Here is a 19,474-nt window from a genome sequence, read left to right on the forward strand (position 1 = left end):
ACTGTTTGCTATGAATAGTCACTTCTGTAACCAGCAGATTCCATATTCCCTGGAAGCACAGAGAAAAGAGCAATTAGCTCTGGCTGGAGGAGCTGGGGAAGGCTTCTCACAGGAGGAGGCTTCAGCACGGATTGTTTTCCAGACTTCTCCCAGAAGTGCCTTAAACCAGCCCTGCTCTGTGGGGATCCGCTGATGCCCCGAGGAGGCAGAAGTGAAGACTGGGGAGATAGGAGAGGCAGGACCTGGAGGGGGAGAGTGAGACTACAGATGCTTCTTGACTTATGTTGGGGTTAAGTCCAGATACATGGATCATAAATTTAGAGTAAGTAAGTTGAAACTACAGTGAATACACCTAACCTGCAGAACATCTCAGCCTACACTCTACAGTACACTGTAGAGTATCAGTTGTTTCTTCTTCTCATCCCAGGGATGATTGGGATCTGTGGTTTGCTGCAGCTGCCCAGCACTTGAAAAGAGATGCCACGGCAACTTCCAGTGACTTGGGAGGCTGAGGCAGGAGGATCATGAGTTGGAGGCCAGCCTGAAGCAACACTGTAAGCTATCTCAATAAAATAAAAGAGCAGGGTGCGGTGGTGCACACCTATAATCCCAGCAACTAGGGAGGCTGAGGCAGGAGGATTGCGAGTTCAAAGACAGCCTCAGCAACAGCGAGGTTCTAAGCAACTCAGTGAGATCCTGTCTCTAATAAAACACAAAGTAGGGTGGGGGATGTGGCTCAGTGGTCAAGTGTCCCTGAGTTCAATTCCTGGTACCAAATAATAATAATAATTTTAAATAATTTGTTTTTAATAATATTTTCCCTCATTTATACACTTTATCATAGGTATTATGTATAGGAAAAACAGCTCTTTTAGGGCTCAGTGTTATCCACAATTTCAGTCATGTTTTTGAATGTGTCCCCCAAAGAGAAACCCTGTGCCAGGTGTTAGTGATACAGTGAAATCCAAAATGATTTCTTCTTCATGGAGTTTTCAGTCTTGGTGGAAAGATATATTGAACTAACATGCTAATTATGTACAATGCACAATGGTAATAACATTAGTAAGGTAAAGGTCACGTTGGTGTGAAAGAAAGTGATATAGGTATCTAGGTATCTAACTTAGATTAGTGGGCACATCAGAAAAGACCTTTCTAAGAAAGTAACATTTTAACTAAGACCTTTATAGTGAGTAGAAGTTTGCCAGGCTGAAGAACAAAAAGGAAAAGTGTCATAGCAGAGCAAAAAAAAAAAAAAATTTCTTTTAAGAGACACTATGTTGCCCAGGCTGGCCTTGAACTCCTGAGTCCTAGCAATCCTCCTGCATCAGCCTCCCAAGTAGCCAGGACTATAGGGGCCTGCCACTGTGCCAGACTTAGTGGAGGAGATACAATGGACCATGCTCTGGCCTACTGATGAGACTGTGGAGGACAGAACACAGAGAGCTAGGGGAACAATCCAAGGTGAAGCTGGGGAGGGAGGAAAGGGATTGGACCTTGTAGGTTTTCCCAGGTTATGAAAAAATTTGTATTTTTTCTGAAGCAGAGTAGAAAGCAGCAGAAATAACTGACATAACCTGTATTGTTATGTCAACAAGTTGCTATCACAGTTAATCACTTCGAGCATGGGGGAGCAAAGGTGGAAGCAGGAAGACCCATTGAGAGAGGTGTCAGTAGTAATCCAGGGGGTCTGGGGCAGTGGGGCAGAGATGGAGAGAAGCACAGCAACGCAACCATGGATCCTGAAAAAACTAGTCACTGGGTTGACTGGAGGCAGAAGGAGACGACAAGAACAACTTTGAGGTTGTTGACTTGAGCGCCTGCATGATGGTAAAGAGAGGGAGCCTCTGGGAGCAGCAGGTTTGAGCAGTTCTGTGTCTGGAATCTGTGAGACATCAGGGTGGTTATGTCAAGTAGATAGTTGTTACGAGGCCAGAGTTCAGAAGAGAATTCTGAGCTGAAAATGTAAATACAATCAGCCTTCAGTATCCCCGAGGGACTGGTTCTGGGGACTTCATACGGAGACCAAAAACTGCAGATGCTCAAGTCCCTTATATGACATGACCTAGTATTTGCATGTAACCTACATAATCCTTCTGGATCCTTTAAATCATCTAGATTACTTGTAAGACCTAATTCAATGTAAATGCCATGTAAATAGTTGTACTGTATTATTAGGGAATGACAAAAAAAATGTCTATACAAGTTAACTATGATGCAGTTTTTTTTCTGAATTTATTTATTTATTTATTTATTTATTTATTTATGGATGCTGGGGATTGAACACAGGGCCTCATGTATGCTAAGTATGCACTGTACCACTGAGCTACAGCCCTGGCACCCTGAATATTTTTGATCTACTGTTGATCAAATTCACAGATTCATGGATACAGAGGGCTCACTATACAATTTGACAGTCATCAGCATATAGATAGTATTTGATATCATGCTCTATATACTGATATAGAAAACCATCCAAAATGTATTTTGGGAGGTAGGAGAACAGTGTGTTCAAATGTGATAGAAATTATGTTCATAGATATAAAAATGTTGTCTAAGCATAGACCAGGTCTTGAAGAATACAGACACGAAACAGCAGTAGTCATCTTTTGAGGACTGGGTGGGCAAGAGAAATGAGGGAAAATCACTTTTATGTATAGCCTCTGTACAGTTTTTGTTTTTCTTTATAAGAAATTACTTTTTACAGGCTGGGGTTGTGGCTCAGTGGTAGAGCATGTGCCTAGCATGTGGGTTCCATCCTCAGCACCACATTAAATAAATAAATAAAATAAGACTATCATGTCCATCTACAAATTATATATATGTATATATATATATATATATATATATATATATAAATTACTTTTTACAAGTTTTTTTTGGTACTGGGGATTAAGACCCAGAGGTGTTCTGCTACTGAGTTACATCCCCAGCCCCAGCCCTTTCTACTTTTTTTATTTTGAGACAGTTTTTTTGAGACAGAGTTTTTTGTTTTTGTTTGTTTGTTTTGAGATGGGGGGCGGGGGGGGGCTCACTAAGTTTTCCAACCTAGCTGTGAATTTGTGATCCTCCTACCTCAGCCTTCAGAGTTGCTGGGATTACAGGCGGGTATCGCCATGCCCAGCTCATTTAAAAATGGTAAGAAGTGCCACACATCTGTCATCCCAGTGGCTCAGAAGGCTGAGGCAGGAGCTTTGCAAGTTCTAGGCTAGTCATAGCAACTTTGTGAGGCGGCCCTAAGCAATTTACTGAGACCCTGTCTTAAAATAAAAAATAAAAAGGGCTGGGATGTAGTTCAGTGGTAAAAAAAAACCTCTTGGTTTAATCCCCACTATCCCTGCCCACCCCACCCCCTCCAAAAAAAAGTAAAAAGTGCAGCCCAGTGGCACATAGGGCATCTCAACTCCAGCTGCCTGAGTTTGGATGATATTAACTTAATTTGACAAACACACCTAGAGAACCTAGGAGTCAAGCATGCCTACAACACAATCTCTACACTTGAGGAACTTTTCAGTTCTTGGTTTTCAAACGACTAATACACAAAAATGATGACAGGAGAAACAAAGGACCCTGGAATCAAGAAATCAATTCTGGGGCTGGGATGTAGCTCATTGGTTGAGTGCTTGCCTAGCAGCATGTGTGAGGTCCCTGGTTCAATCCCCAGCGCTGTGATAATAACCAAAGCAACAACGACAACAACACAACTCTGGCAGGCTATATAAAAAGGGATAACATTTCATTCTTTCAGTAAGTTTTATTTGAGATTACCATGTGCCAGAAAAAGCCACTAGCTTCACAAAAATTACATTCTAGTTCAGGGGCTTATAGAAAAGAAAGACTTAATGAGGCAGAACTGGAAAAAAGTAAATTCCAGGCAGAAGGCACTGAGGGTCCAAGATGCTAAAGTGTATAGGAGTGACTCAGGAGGCCAATGTTTCCTGGAAGAGGGGGGTCTGAGGTCAGAGAAAGAGAAGCGGAGAGCCAAGGAAGTTGGGAACCCTGTGGTAAGAGGCTTTGAATAGCATGCTGAGGAAGTTTAGGTTTGTCCTGAAGGCAACTGCAAGGTATTAAACTAATCCTAACCCTAACTAATCAGGAAAGTAATTTGGGGGACTTTCTTAAGCCTGGAGTGTGGTGAGTAAGTGGAGCTGGAATCAACCAGACACTTGTAAACCAGTTTAAAAGTTTACATATATCCAAAAGCAAGAAAGGAAGGGAATTGAAATGAGGTACGCTCTTAGTATTGCCAAAATGGAAGATAGGCCAGGTGCAATGGCGCACCTGAAATCCCAGTGACTTGGAAGGCGAGGCAGGAGGATCACAAGTTCAATGCCAGCCTTAGCAATCTAGCAAAACCTTGTTTCAAAATACTGCTTTATCACCATTACCCTTTGTAAATGTATGATTACACAAATGGTATGCCTTTACTTCATGTACAAACAGAAACATGTATCCCATTTGTTTATAATAAAAATAAATTTAAAGAAAAGAAAAAAATGCTGGTTTATTAAAAAAAAAAAAAAAAAAAGAGCGGGTACTGGAGATGTAGCTCAGTGGTAAAGCATTCCTGGGTTCAATCCCCAGTTCTGGAGGGAAAAAAAAAAGGAAGATAGGCTTTCAACTTTTGGTGGGGGAGTGTCAGGGATTGAATCCAGTGTCACTTAACCACTGAGTCACATCCTCAGTCTTTTTTGTGTTTTATTTAGACAGGATCTTGCTGAGTTGTTTAGACCTTGCTAAGTTGCTGAGGCTGCCTTTGAACACATGATCCTCCTGTCTTCGCCTCCTGAGTCACTGAGATTACAGGTGTGCACTATGGCCCCCAGCTAGGTTTTAAACATCTCAAAAGTCCAATGAATAGGCAGGTTGGGTGTGGGGTTGAGACAAGGGGTGTGTCTAGGATAACTAGCCCCTAACCTCCAGGCTTTAACTTGGTGGCATCATTCACTGGGAGGATGAACTAGGGGATGTCATGGAAAGGAAGTGTTAAGTTCCATTTCACACAGGCCAGGTTCAGATGGCAGCTGCACACTTAGTGGTGGAGAACTTTAAGGACTTTTTCATAAGCCAAATTTTAAGGGGCTAGTAGTCAAAGCAGATTTTGTTGACTACTCTGAGCAACTCTGCTGTGCAGAGGAACAAATCTAGAGCTCATGAATGCTAGACAAGGGCTGTACCACTGAGCTATACCCACAGCCTGGGCAGCTTTGAACAAATAATGGAAACATATGCCTGGGTTGATTGAGGGCTGGGGTTTGACAGCGTGAGAGGTCTTGGAAGGGTAAGTGAAGTAAGAAGTTGCCTCGAGCCAGGTACAGTAGCTCATGTTTATAATGCCAGGGACTCAGGAGGATCATAACTTTGAGGCCAGCAGTCACAACTTAGGGAGGCCCCACAGCAACTTAGTCAGACCCTGTCCCAAAATAAAAAAATAAAAAGTACTGGGGATTGGGCTGGGGTTGTGGTTCAGTGGTAGAGTGCTGTGTGAGGGACTGGGTTTGATCCCCAGCACCACATTAAAAAAAAAAAAAAAAACAACCTAAATAAACAAAATAAAGGTATTGTGTCCACCTACAACAAAAAAAAAAAAAAAAAAAGAAAAAAAGAAAAGAAAAGAAAAGGAAAGGACTGGGATGTAGCAGTGGTAGAGTGCCCCTGAGTTCAATCCCCATTACTCCCCCCAACCCCCCCACAAAAAAAAAAAAAAAAAAAAAACACAAAAAAAGTTGCCTTGAAAGTGTCATTAAAATATCCCTGCTGGGCTGGGGATATAGCTCAGTTGGTAGAGTGCTTGTCTTGCAAGCCTGAGGCCCTGGGTTCAATCCCAGCACCTCAAAAACAAAACAAAACAACATATCTCTGGAGATAGGGGCAGTGGTGCATGCCTGTAATCCCAGTGCTTGGGAGTCTGAGGCAGGTGGATCACAAGTTCAAAGCCAGCCTCTAAAACTTAGCAAGACACTATCCCAAAAATAAAAACTAAAAAGGGCTGGGGATGTGGCTTTTTGGTTTAGAGCCCTTGGGTTCAACCCCTGGTACTAAGAACAAAAACTAAAACAAGATCCCTGGGATCCAATGGATAAAGGGAAGCCAAAAGGACCTAAGAGCTAGTTCAGTGCTTCTCAAACTTGAGCAGACGTCATAATCCTCTGAAGGGCCAAGCCTATCCCCCAGAGCTTCTAATTCAGTAGGTCTTGGGAGGGCCAAGAACCTGCATTGCTAACAATCTGTGGACCTGAGGGACCACACTTTGAATACCACCGCCTAGAGTAAAGCACCTGGCAGCAGGCAGATATTAAATAATTTTCTGAGTGAAAGGATGAGAAGAGGAGTCTTCTTCAGGAATGGAGGTCTCCCTGTAAAGTCCAGGATGAAGATAAGTCCACATGGGAGGATGGAAGGTGGTAATCAGAATAGAAATTCAGAGTCTGGATTCAGAGAAGGAGCAATTTTGTTGGACAAGATTCGGGATTGACCCTGCCAAAGGAATGATAGGAGCTCAAAAAATCTGATGCAGAGGTCATGAAAACAAATCACATCTGGGGCTGAGGGTATAGCTCAGCAGCAGGACTCATGCTTTCCATGTTCAAGGCCTATTTCAATCCCCAGCATCAAAAGGAAAACAAAACAAAACAGCAATAAAAAAAGAATCACATCTGGAAGAAACTGCAGTTTAGAGGGCAGTTCCAACAAGGAGGCAAGATTCACAGGGAGCCTGGCTATTTTCTGGGCCTGACTTCTGTAGAGTTGACCACGGGCAGCCCCACAAGCATGGCTGTCCATCCCGGTTAGTATACTAGTAACAAAATCTAAGAGAAATTGGGACACTGGACCAGCTCTGGCTGTTTATCCTATAAGTAAGGTCTGGGCTAATTTTCAGGCTTTGTGGGGAGCTCGAGGATGGACATTTCAGGCTTGTGAAGGGACAATTCACTTATGCCCTAAGTTTTAGGGAAGCAGGACAGACAGGCTGCTGATTCCAGAAGAAGTGCCTTGCAAAGAATTAATAAAATTCTGCACATTTTATTGCTTTCCCTTTACAGAAGTGGTGTTCCGAAAACCCCTGTAGGGTGACTGTGATTAGGTATTAGATCATGGTCACCTCCAGCAGGTGCTCCCCCGCAGCCTGGCGAACTGATGAGCACGGAAGCTAGAGCTGCTGATTCTGCCACTTAACACCTGTGCAACCTTCCACAGAGTTCCCGACCTTCTTCACGCCTCAGCTTTCCCACTGGTAAAATGCCAGTAATGACACACCATATAGCGTTAGTGGGAGGATTCAGTGAAATAACTAATGCAAAACCCAGGACACACCAAGTGCAACCAAATATCAGTTATGATTTGTTACGAAATGAATGTGGTCTGTGGTCCTAACTGGCGTGCCCTCCTTCCCGCGCACCTGCAAAGTAGTGCTGGGCTCTTTCGTTGGCCACACAGCATCTGGGGATGTAGTGATGACTCCCCTGGGTTGCACAGTCGAAAGATGGAACAGTCCGCGCAACCGCAGAACGATTTGTAGTGGCGCTTGCCGGCCGCTAGGGGCCTCAGGAGCTTCTGGGTTCGCCCCGCCCCGAGGGGTCAAGGGTCGGGGGTCATCGGATGGCGAAGGATCGGCTGCAAGGGTTGGAGATCCCAGGTTTTGGGCCCATGGCGCCGCCGCAGCGCTGTCCTCTGTGCCGCCAGACCTTCTTCTGTGGTCGCGGACACGTCTACAGCCGCAAGCACCAGCGGCAGCTGAAGGGGGCATTGGAGCGGCTCCTGCCCCAGGTTCGGACGTGGAGCTGGAGGGTTGAGGGGCAGTGCCCCGAGGGCCGGAGGGGGTGTGACTTGGGCGTCCCCCTCGGGGTCCAACCTCTTCTCCTTAGGTGGAGGCCGCCCGCAAGGCCATCCGCGCGGCTCAGGTGGAGCGTTACGTGCCCGAGCACGACCGATGTTGCTGGTGCCTGTGTTGCGGCTGTGAGGTGCGGAAACACCTGAGCCACGGAAACCTGACGGTGCTGCACGGGGGTCTGCTGGAGCATCTGGCCAGGTGAGAGCCAGGCTGGGAGCCTTTTTTGGCATATATGCATGCGTGTGTGTGTGGGAGGGAGGGTTTGGGGTGAGGGAGGGGAAGAACACTTTGTGATTTGATCAGGGTAAATGGATTGACAGTATCGCCAACCTTGGTGATAAGGAGGGGTCTAATGGCTATCATGGTTCTAGTGGTGTGGGTGGTTTAGCTGGGAAAAACAGCTTGCTCACCGCCCATCACCTCACAACTTCATGGGGGGCGAGGAGGAGACTGAAGATCTTGAAGAGTGGTAATAGTATTCCTCTCCCTGCCTTGCCCAAGGCAGAAACCAGATGCAGTTTGCGATTCTGACCTAATGCTTAGATACCAGAGTACTATTTTATAATCTATAGTTAAGATTAATCATCCTATTCACTCTCAGCCCAGAACACAAGAAAGCAACCAACAAATTCTGGTGGGAGAACAAGGCTGAAATCCAGATGAAAGAGAAGTTTCTGATCTCTCCCCAGGATTATGCTCGGTAAGTCATTGGTTATGCAAGATGAAATAGGTCTGAGAACTTTATATAAGAAAGTTCAGCAAGGATTACACAAGTATGTACTGACTTCATTGCACTTATTACTCTAAGCAGTATATTGAACACATAAAAATGTGATGGCCATGTAGTGCACACCTGTGGTCCCAGCTACTCAGGAGCCTAAGGTCAGAGGATTGCTTGAGGCCAAAGGTTTGAGACCAGGCAGGACAATAAGCTAGACCTGAAGGGAAAAAAAGTCATATATGGTGGCGTATGGGTGTAATCCCAGTAACTCAGGAGGCTAAGGCAGGAGGATCACAAGTTTGAGGCCAGCCTCAGAAGACCCTGTCTCAAAATAAAAAAAAAATAAAAGTCCAGACATGATGGGCCACAACCTGTAAGCCCAGTTTGAGGCCAGCCATGGTAACCTTTTTTTTTTTTTTTTGGTACCTGGGATTGAACGCAGGGGCACTCAACCACTGAGCCACACACCCAGCCCTTTTTTGTATTTTATTTAGAGACAGTGTCTCACTGAGTTGCTTAGGGCCTCACTAAGTGGCTGAGGCTGGCTTTGAATTTGGGATCCTCCTGCCTTAGCCTCCAAAGCTGGGATTACAGGTGTGTGCCACCACGCCTGGCATCAGCCTAGGTAACTTAATGAGACTGTTTCAAAATGAAATTAAAAAGGCTAGGGATGTAGGTCAGTGCTTTCCTAGCATGTGTGAGGCCCTAGGTTTAACCCGAGTACCACATATACAGAAAAAGTGTAACAGAGTTCTTGGGTTTAAAATCTAGTTAGGAGATGGGAGTTAGCAAATAGAGTATAGAATTGACTATACTCAAATCCATTAACATGAGGCACAGAAAATACTAAAGTTCTGTAGGAATGGAAGAGGCTGTTCTTCACATTCAACAACTGGGACTCACCCAGTGCCTATTTTGAATAGTTTTAGACTCTATTTTACTACACTGTGGAGTGTCCTGTGCTGCTGATATGCAGGAAGATGGTCCATACAAAGGGAGCGTGAGCCCTGAACTGCTTCAGGAAGTACACTTCTAATTGGGACCCTGCTGAGATTATGAGGCATGGGACCTAAAGGGATGTCAGAGCCAAGAGTTTACAGAAAAACTCATGGTGTCTACATTCTTATAGATACCATGGAGAATAATGAGGGGACCATCAGAAATGCCTGAGTTCTACTACCTTGCCTTCAAATCTATGGTTCAAATTGGGAGGAGGCAGGAAACTGTAGACAAAAAACACTTAATCCTCACACCATGACCTGGATCCGTATGATGATGATGATGATTATTATTATTATTTTTTTTTTTTTTTGTACTGGGGATTGAACTCAGGGGCCCTCAACCACTGAGTCACATCACTGGCCCTATTTTGTATTTTATTTAGAGATAGGGTCTCACTGAGTTGCTTAGTATAACATGGAACTACATCCCCAACATTTTTTCACTTTTTATTTTAAAAATCCTATATTATGTTCCTTTTTTATAAGAAAGAAAATAAGAATACATATAGATATGCACCATATAAAATTGCCATCAACAACAGACCACATATACAAGGATGGTCCCATAAGAGTATATTGCCTAGTGACTTTGTCGCTATTTTAGTTTGTATAGGTATACCCTATGATATTTGCACAGTGACAAAATTACCTAATGACACAATTCTCAGAACATATCCCCCTCATTAAGTGGTATGTATATATGTATTTGCTTATTTTTTCAAAAAGAAATAAGGCATAATCAAGAACCAGTAAAATTGATTACCTCTAGTGGGTCCATGGAACAGTGCAGAGGTGACAGGAATAGAAACCAGATCTCTAGATAAACTTTTTAAAATAGGTTTCAATTTTGGAAACTTGGAAACTTTCAGTCACACACACCACAAGGCAAGACCAAGACTTGAATGATTTTATTGATAAAGATACAAAAGGCCACCTATAGATTTGGCAATTTATTATTTACATAGTGAAAAAAAGAATTAACCCAACGTCAGCTTCCTAGGTCCTTGTCCTATACACTAAAAAGCACCACAATGAAACAAAAAAGAATAGACAACTGCAGTGTGAGTTGTGGGCATGCTGTTGCCCATCTAGACTGTAGCTATGTGAGGGGTTTTCTGTTCTTGATTTTGTGGTCCTAGGAATTGAATCCAGGACCTTGTGAATGCTGGGCAAGCACTGTACCACTGAGCTACATTATTAGCCCTCTATTTGAGACAGGGTCTCAATAAATTGCCCAAACTGGCTTTGAACTTGCAAATGGTCCTACTTCAGCCTCCTGACTAGATAGGTTTACAGGGGTGTGCCACCACACCGACTTTTTTGTTTTAAAAGTTTGGTTTGGTGACAGTTTTTTTTTTTTAGTTTATTTTTATTGTAAACAAATGGGATACATGTTGTTTCTGTTTGTACATGCAGTAACAGCATATCATTTGCATATTCATACATTTACATAGAGTAATGATGTTTGATTCATTCCGTTATTTTTTTCCTTCCCCCCACCCCTCTTTTCCCTCTATACAATCCCTCCTTCCTCCATTCTTGCCCCCCTCCCAGCCCCCATTATGTGTCATCATCCGCTTATCAGTGAGATCATTCGCCTTTTGGATTTTTGAGATTGGTTTATCTCACTTAACATGATATTCTCCAATTTCATCCATTTGCCTGCAAATGCCATAATTTTATTATTCTTTATAGCTGAGTAATATTCCATTATATATATATACACCACAGTTTCTTTATCCATTCATTAATTGAAGGGCATCTAGGTTGGTTCCACAGTCTGGCTATTGTGAATTGAGCAGCTATGAACATTGATGTGGCTGTATCTCTGTAGTATGCTGATTTTAAGTCCTTTGGGTATAGGCCAAGGAGTGGGATAGCTGGGTCAAATGGTAGATCCATTCCAAGTTTTCTAAGGAATCTCCACACTGCTTTCCAGAGTGGCTGCACTAATTTGCAGCCCCACCAGCAATGTATGAGTGTACCTTTTCCCCCACATCCTCTCCAACACCAATTGTTGCTTGTATTCTTGATAATCGCCATTCTAATTGGGGTGAGATGGAATCTTAGGGTAGTTTTGATTTGCATTTCTCTTATTACTAAAGATGGTGAATATTTTTTCATGTTTGTTAATTGCTTGTAGATCTTCTTCTGTGAAGTGTCTGTTCATATCCTTAGCCCATTTGTTGATTGGATTATTTGTATTCTTCGTGTAGAGTTTTTTGAGTTCTTTATATATTCTGGAAATTAGTGCTCTATCTGAAATATGAGTGGCAAAGATATTCTCCCACTCTGTAGGCTCTCTCTTCGCATTGCTGATAGTTTCCTTTGTTGAGAGAAAGCTATTTAGTTTGAATCTATCCCAGTTATTGATTCTTGCCTTTATTTCTTGTGCTATGGGAGTCCTGTTAAGGAAGTCTGATCCTAAGCCAACAAGGTGAAGATTTGGACCTACTTTTTCTTCTATAAGATGCAGGGTCTCTGGTCTGATTTCAAGGTCCTAGATCCATTGTGAGTTGATTTTTGTGCAGAGATAGGGGTTTAGTTTCATTCTGTTGCATATGGATTTCCAGTTTTCCCAGCACCATTTGTTGAAGAGGCTATCTTTTCTGCATTGCATATTTTTGGCACCTTTGTCTAGTATTAGAAAATTGTATTTATTTGGGTTTGTGTCCGTGTCCTCTATTCTGTACCATTGATCTACCTGTCTATTTTGGTGCCAATACCATGCCGTTTTTGTTACTATTGCTTTGTAGTATAGTTGAAGTTCTGGTATTTCGATACCCCCTGTTTCATTCTTCCTGCTAAGGATTGCTTTAGCTATTCTGGGTTTCTTATTCTTCCAGATGAATTTCATGATTGCTTGCTCTATTTCTGTAAGGTACATCATTGGGATTTTAATTGGAATTGCATTGAATCTGTATAGCACTTTTGGTAGCATGGCCATTTTGACAATATTCTGCCTATCCAAGAACATGGGAGATCTTTCCATCTTCTAAGGTCATCCGCAATTTCTTTCTTCAATGTTTTGTAGTTTTCATTGTAGAGATCTTTCACCTCTTTGGTAGGATTGATTCCCAAGTATTTTATTTTTTTTGAGGCTATTGCAAATGGGGTTGTTTTCCTCATTTCCCTTTCAGCTGTTTCATCGCTTGTGTATAAAAATGCTTTAGATTTATGCGTGTTGATTTTATAGCCTGCTATTTTCCTGAATTCATTGATGAGGTCTAGAAGTTTTCTGGAGGAGGTTTTTGGATCCGCTAAATATAGAATCATGTGATCAGCAAATAGTGACAGCTTGAGTTCCTCTTTTCCTATTCGTATCCCTTTAATTTCTTTGGTCTGCCTAATTGCTCTGGCTAGAGTTTTGAGAACAATGTTGAATAGAAGTGGTGAAAGAGGACATCCCTGTCTTGTTCCCATTTTTAAAGGGAATGGTTTCAGTTTTTCTCCATTAAGAATGATATTGGCCATGGGCTTAGCATAAATAGCCTTTACAATGTTCAGGTATGTTCCTACTATCCATAGTTTTTCTAGTGTTTTGAGCATGAAGGGGTGTTGTATTTTGTCGAATGCTTTTTCTGCGTCAATTGAAATAATCATATGATTCTTATCCTTGAGTCTATCGACGTGATGGATTATGTTTATTGATTTACGGATGTTGAACCATCCTTGCATTCCAGGGATGAACCCCACTTGATCGTGGTGCACAATTTTCTTAATATGTTTTTGGATACGGTTTGCCAATATTTTGTTAAGGATCTTTGCATCTATATTCATCAAGGATATTGGTCTAAAATTTTCTTTCCTTGATGTGTCTTTTGATGACAGTTTTTTAAGGAGCTGGGAATTGAACCCAGGACATTGTGTATGTTAAGCATGTTCCACCAAAGCTAAGTGGTTTTTACAATCAGCTCTAATCTCTCAGTGGTTCAGAAAGCCCCATGCCTCATCAGAGTCTAGGAGTTGATGGAAAACTCTCATACGCCAATCTTCCAGGGGAGATAAGAAGGCAAGTGAGAGATGGCCTCATAATAGCTTCTTATAGACTTCTCATTCTCTCATATACTGGGAATGTCATACAAGCCCTTCAACCAGGACTCTGATAAGCACTGGTTAAAGCTATTGCCTCTATGGATAAGTGCTAGACTGCCAAGGCATTGTTGGTTGTAGTCTTGATATTATTGTGAAAACTTTTTGTGTATTATAGGACAAAACAACTGCAGCTGGCTGTGATAATGCACACCTATAATCCCAGCAACTTGGGAGGCTGAGGCAGGAGGATCACAAGTTTGAGGCCAGCCTGGGCAACTTAGCAAGACCCTGTCTCAAAGTACAAGATATAAAGGGCTAGGAATGTCACTCACTGGTAAAGTGCCTCTGAGTTCAATCCCCAGTACACAACACACACACACACACACACACACATATTTATATATAATAAATTAATTAATTTTAAAAGTTTTAAAGGTGGGGGGCCCCGCTGGGTTGTGTAGTTCAGTTGATAAGAGACCTCAGAGTTCAATCCCCAGTTCCAAAAAAAAAAAAAAAAAAAAAAAAACTCGGAGGGAAACAGTAGGACTGTTCTAGATTAGAGGAAGACTAGAGAGACCTAGTAGCCAAATTCCATGTTTGACCTTTTACTCAGCCTTGGGGTTTTAGAGTTAAGAGAAGTTATAAAGTACATTTTTGAAATCGTGGGGGAAGTGTATTTCTGTACTTATTAGCCAAATATGGGACAATTTGAACATCAAAAAGAGTAATTTGATTTTCTTAAGTGGAGTAATAGTATGTGGTTCCAAAGAATGTTCCTGTTCTTACAGATGCATCCTGAAATATTTAGGGTTAAGATTCATATCTAAACCTATTTTTGTTTTGGCAGACAAGAACAGTATCAAAAGACCAAAGGCCAAATGTTTTCCCTGATAGGCAGATGCTAACACACAGGAAGGGGGAGCGGGAAGGAGTTAGAAGTTCATTGAATTAGACAAGGGAAGCAGGGGATGGGAAAGACAGTGGAATGAACTGGACACAACTTTCCTATGCTCATATATGAATATACAACCATTGTAACTTGACATCATCTACAGTCACAAGCAGGGGCAGTTATACTCCATGTATGTCAAAATATATTTTACTGTCATGTATAACTAAAAAGAACAAATAAAAAATAAAATTAAAATTAAAAAATAAAGAAAAGAGGGTATGTGGGTGTGTATAAAAGAAATGGAGCCAGAGCCACGCAGGGTGGCACAGACCTTTAATCCCAGTAGTTTGGAAAGCTGACGCAGGAGGATCGCAAGTTGAAAGCCAGTCTCAGCAAAAGCAAGGTATTAAGCAACTCAGTGAGACCCTGCCTCTAAATAAAATACAAAATAGGGTGGGGATGTGGCTCAGTGGTTGAGTGCCCCTAAGTTCAATCCCTGGTACCCCCCCACACACACTAAAAAAATTGCTGTGTGTGGTGGCACATGCCTGTAATCCTAATGACATAGGAGGCTGAGGCAGGAGGATCACAAGATTGGGGCCAGCTTCAGCAACTTAGTAAGACCATCTCAAAAAAGAAAAGGAGGTTCTGGGGTGGTGGCTCAGTGGTAGAGCACTTGCCTCACATGTATGAGGCACTGGGTTCAATCCTCAGCCCCACATAAAAATAAATAAATAAAATAAAGGTACTGTGTCCATACACAACTAAAAATATTTTTAAAAATAAATAAAAGGGGGCAAGGGGTGTAGCTCAGTGCTAGAGTACCCTTAGGTCTCCCAGTACTGCAAACAAAATAACTCAAAAATTAAAAATAAAAAAATCCTACTTGGGAGGCTGTGGTAGGATAGCAAATTGGAGGCCATCCTGGGCAACTTAATGAGACTTGTCTCAAAAATAGCTACTAGGTGTTATCTGGTGTGGTGATGCACGCCTGTAATCCCAGCAACTCTGGAGGCTAAGGTAGCAGGATCAAGAGTTCAAAGCCAGCCTCAGCAATTTGGCAAGGCCCCATGCAACTTACCAAGACACTGTCTCAAAATTCAAAAATAAGCTAGGGGTGGTGGCACACCCCTGTAATCCCAGAGGTTCAGGAGGCTGAGGCAGGAGTGTTTGGAGTTCAAAGTTCAGAGCCAGCCTCAGCAACTTAGTGAGGCCCCAAGCAACTCAGACCTTTTCTCTAAATAAAACACAAAAAAGGCTGGGGATATGGCTCAGAGATTAAGCGTCCCTGGTTCAATACCCAGTACTTAAAGGGGAGGAAAAAAAAAAAAAAAACACAGGTGTGATTGCCTGTTATTCCAAGCAACTAGGAGACTGATACAGGAGGATACCAAGTTGGAGGCCAGCCTTAGCAACTTAAGAAACTCACTAAAGGGCTGGAGTGTAGCTCAGTGGGGTACAGCACCCCTGGGTTCAATCCCCAGTACTATAATAAATAAATAAAAATAAAAAATAAGAAGGGATGGGAGGGATAGGATGTGACTTAGTGGTAAAGCACATTCCTATTATGAACAAGAACTTGGGTTCAATCCCTAGTACCACCAAAAATAAAAATAAAAATTTTAAAAATATGTTATCTTTTCACTGGTAGGGGCTGGAGTTTTGGGCTTATTTGTCCTTTTGTGTGTGTTCCCTTTATCAGATTCAAAAAATCCATGGTGAAAAGTTTGGATTCCTATGAGGAAAAAGAGGACGAAGTGATCAAAGAGGTAAGTTAAAGGACTTCTGAAGGACTGCTCCCCATTATCCTAAACCTGTCTAAGCAGCATTTTTCCCACAGATGGCTGCCCAGATTCGTGAGGTGGAGCAGAGCCGGCAGGAGGTGGTCAGATCTGTCTTAGAGGTTGGTTTCCCTCGGAGGATCCAGAGCAGTATCCAATCCAAATCCACTGATCCCTCACTTCCCCAGGTCCAGCATATCAGCAATCAGCTCTTCTAAGACAACTCAAGGACTTCATTCCACATCTGCTTGGCTTGAATTCCTTACCTGTCCACCAGGGGGCAGGTCCAGTCCGTGGAGAGGATGTGGGCAGGGCTGGGAGGGAGTCTGCAATTTGGGTAGTACCCTTGGTGATACTGGGATCTGGAGCATGGGGGCATGGCCTAGGCAGGCTCTTAAGCACCTTAGACACATTTATTTTTCCTGAATCAAACTCAGCCTCAGGCAGAGCCAGACTCAGAAGAGAGCTCCTCAGCACTTGGAAGCTGGAAAGGGAGAAACAGGTAAGATCGCCAGGAATGTCTGGAGTTAGACATCTTAGAGCAAACTGTAACCTTTTGACTGGGAAATGGGAATGGATCTAATCTTTGCCTTCCTCGTGGCTCAAGGACCTCATCTGCCAGCCTGAGCCTGTTTGTCTTTCAGCCAAGTAGCCTCCAGCTCACAGCAGCCCTCATTCTTGGACCAGCCACCAGCTCCAGACCTTGACTGGATGGAAGCAGTACAGCCTCTAACATTCATTGGCCATCAGGTACAATGGACAAGCAAGCCTGCAGAGGGCCCGTGTCTGCTCAGATCCCAGGACAGCCTTCTTTTCTGCCTATTCCTCTGGGCCCATTCCCATCTCCTTTGTAGGCTTTCCCTTTACCGTTTCTTAGTACTGTGTCCTTAGACCTCTTTCCTCACCTTCCAGAGTGATCTTATCCATACCTGTTGCCATCATTGTCAAAGAAATCCTAACCCCTAGTGTTTCAGCTCAGTACAGGTCATTTATACGTCAATATCCACAGGCATCTGAAGGTAACTCCCACCACTCTATTTTCACTCATGAAATTTCATAAGTGAAAATACAGATCCTTATTCTTCTCTTCATCTCCCATTCCTCAGTGAGTCTGTCTATCATTTTTACCTCCTATCTGCCTTAGTTCACCTTTGGGACAGTTCCTACTCCCTTTGCAGTCCTCCCACAAAACCACTGCATCCAGACTCTGCTGGAGCTGCTTCCTCGCCTCACCTAGTTAAGGCTTACCTTCCCTCCAGTCCTTAGCTCACATCTTTTTCATACATTTATCTGAACAGGCCATTTCTAATAATATGTTAATACCACATAAAGCCTCAAATGTAATCTGTAATATATGCATTCTCTTCACCCAGTGCATGTGTGCTGTGAGGGCCAGGATTTTACCTTGCATGTGGCAGACATACCACTTTTTGGACTCATCCACCATTAGGACCATTAGCCTTGCTGTGCCTGTAATCCCAGCAACTAAAGCAAAAGGATGGTACGTTTGAGGCCAGCCTCAGCAACTTAGACTGTTGCAAAGATTTTTAAAAAGGACTAGGAATGTAGCTCAGTGGCACAGTTACCCCTGGGTTATATCCCCAGTACTCCCCACACCTGCTGCACTCATACACAACCCTAAGCCTCTTGAAGCCAGGATTACTTCAATGACTTAGGTCACTTTTGTCAGGTTTGATGTCCCCAGAGTGCAGTCTGCATCCTGGTAGGGGTTGTGTCCACCTCCTTCAGTATGTGTCTAGCTATGAGTATCCTATCGGCTCTTTGCTTTCTTATCTAGGTTTTTTTTTTCCCTCCATTTCCACTACAGGATACACCTGGAGTTGGTAACATTCACTCAGGTAAGGTCTTGGGAAGTGTTTCTAAAACAAGAGACAGTTACTTTTTAGTTTTGGTACTGGGGATTGAATTGGGGGGGGGGGGGCACCGTAACACTGAGCCACATACCTAAACCTTCTAAAGAATAAAATTAGGATAAAGCATGAGTGTCTACTTAAGAATTTGCATCTAGAATATATGAAAAGCCATTAAAAATAAGGGCTGAGGACACAGCTCAGTGGTAAAGCACCCTTGGGTTTAATTACCAGTCCCACCAAAAAAGGGGAGAAAAAGACCCAATAGAAACATATAAGTAGAGCTGGACATGGTGGTGTCCACCTGTAATCCCAGGCATTCAGGAGGTTCACAAGCTTGAGGCAGAATGGGCAACTTGGGGAGAACCCTGTCTGAAGTACAAGCAGGGGTGGGGGCTGGGGATGTAGCTCAGTGGTAGAGCTCTTGCCTATCCCACACTAGGCCTTGGGCGCAATCCCCAGCAGTTGGAAGGAGGAGCTATTATGCTTCCAAGCTATTTTTAAATAAGTGTATCCCATATAAGGCATGTCACTTTAAATCAGCCTAGGGTCTTCCATCTCCCAAACTCCAGAATTCTTATTTTTGAACATCTCTAGTTGTTAATAATGTGAGGTAACAGTGAGGGCATGTTCCCTAATAGCTTGAAGATTTTTCTTTTAAAGGCACTTTAGTTTCTGGTAAAAAAGAAATTTTTTCTAGGTGCCACACCTCCCTGGATGATCCCAGATGAGGAATACAGCCCTGGGAACCAACAAATAGGACCCTCCTATGAAGAATTCCTTAAAGAAAGTGAGTAAACTAATTCAAGTACCTAAGGTTCTTTAAATCTTCACGCTCAAAATTATTTCCCTGTCAATTATAGAGGAAAAACAGAAACTGAAGAAACTACCCCCAGACCGAGTTGGGGCCAATTTTGATCATAGTTCCAGTACCAGTGCTGGGTGGCTGCCCTCTTTTGGCAGAGTCTGGAATAACGGACGCCGCTGGCAGTCTAGGTATGTGCCAGGACTCTTAATCCACCATCCCTTTGGCGATATCACCCTTCATAACCTTTCATATTTCCTTTCAGGCATCAATTTAAAACTGAAGCTGCAATAAGGAACAAACAAAAGGAAAAAAACTAATCATTTCAAGAAACTCTTCCAATCACCATAAGGCTTGTCAAAGTAGTCAACAAACCCTATTATTCCTTCCACCAAATCCTTTCCTAATCCCTTTTTTAGAAAACAGACATACCCATTCATTTGATTTTAATAAAATTTTATTTTTCCAAATGTACAGTTGATTGGACCTGTGAAAAAAATTAAGAGAATCAGAATCCTTCTAATGGAAAGGGAATATATA

At 42.7% G+C, this 19,474-nt stretch overlaps 1 protein-coding gene across 3 annotated transcripts; it reads left to right on the top strand.

Annotated features, from left to right (window-relative positions):
- Positions 1 to 7,575: 7,575 nt before the first annotated feature.
- On the top strand, positions 7,576 to 19,408 carry CENATAC (centrosomal AT-AC splicing factor). 3 transcript variants are annotated; one of them, XR_013757673.1, is made up of 11 exons: positions 7,576 to 7,764; positions 7,863 to 8,026; positions 8,430 to 8,528; positions 16,180 to 16,246; positions 16,318 to 16,380; positions 16,696 to 16,760; positions 16,903 to 17,008; positions 17,632 to 17,759; positions 18,087 to 18,117; positions 18,830 to 18,919; positions 18,993 to 19,125. XR_013757673.1 is itself a non-coding variant. In XM_079103124.1 (11 exons), exons 1-11 carry the CDS (start codon positions 7,597 to 7,599, stop codon positions 19,252 to 19,254), a joined length of 1,041 nt encoding a protein of 346 aa, XP_078959250.1. In that variant the 5' UTR covers positions 7,576 to 7,596; the 3' UTR covers positions 19,255 to 19,408. The 3 variants fall into 3 exon arrangements, 2 of the variants coding, with proteins under 2 accessions (XP_078959250.1, XP_078959251.1); XM_079103124.1 differs by lacking the exon at positions 17,632 to 17,759 and adding an exon at positions 19,200 to 19,408; XM_079103125.1 differs by having other exon boundaries at positions 18,830 to 19,124.
- Positions 19,409 to 19,474: the final 66 nt, after the last annotated feature.

This window comes from Sciurus vulgaris, assembly GCF_902686455.1.
Source record: "Sciurus vulgaris genome assembly, chromosome: 11".
Lineage (NCBI taxonomy): Eukaryota > Metazoa > Chordata > Mammalia > Rodentia > Sciuridae > Sciurus > Sciurus vulgaris.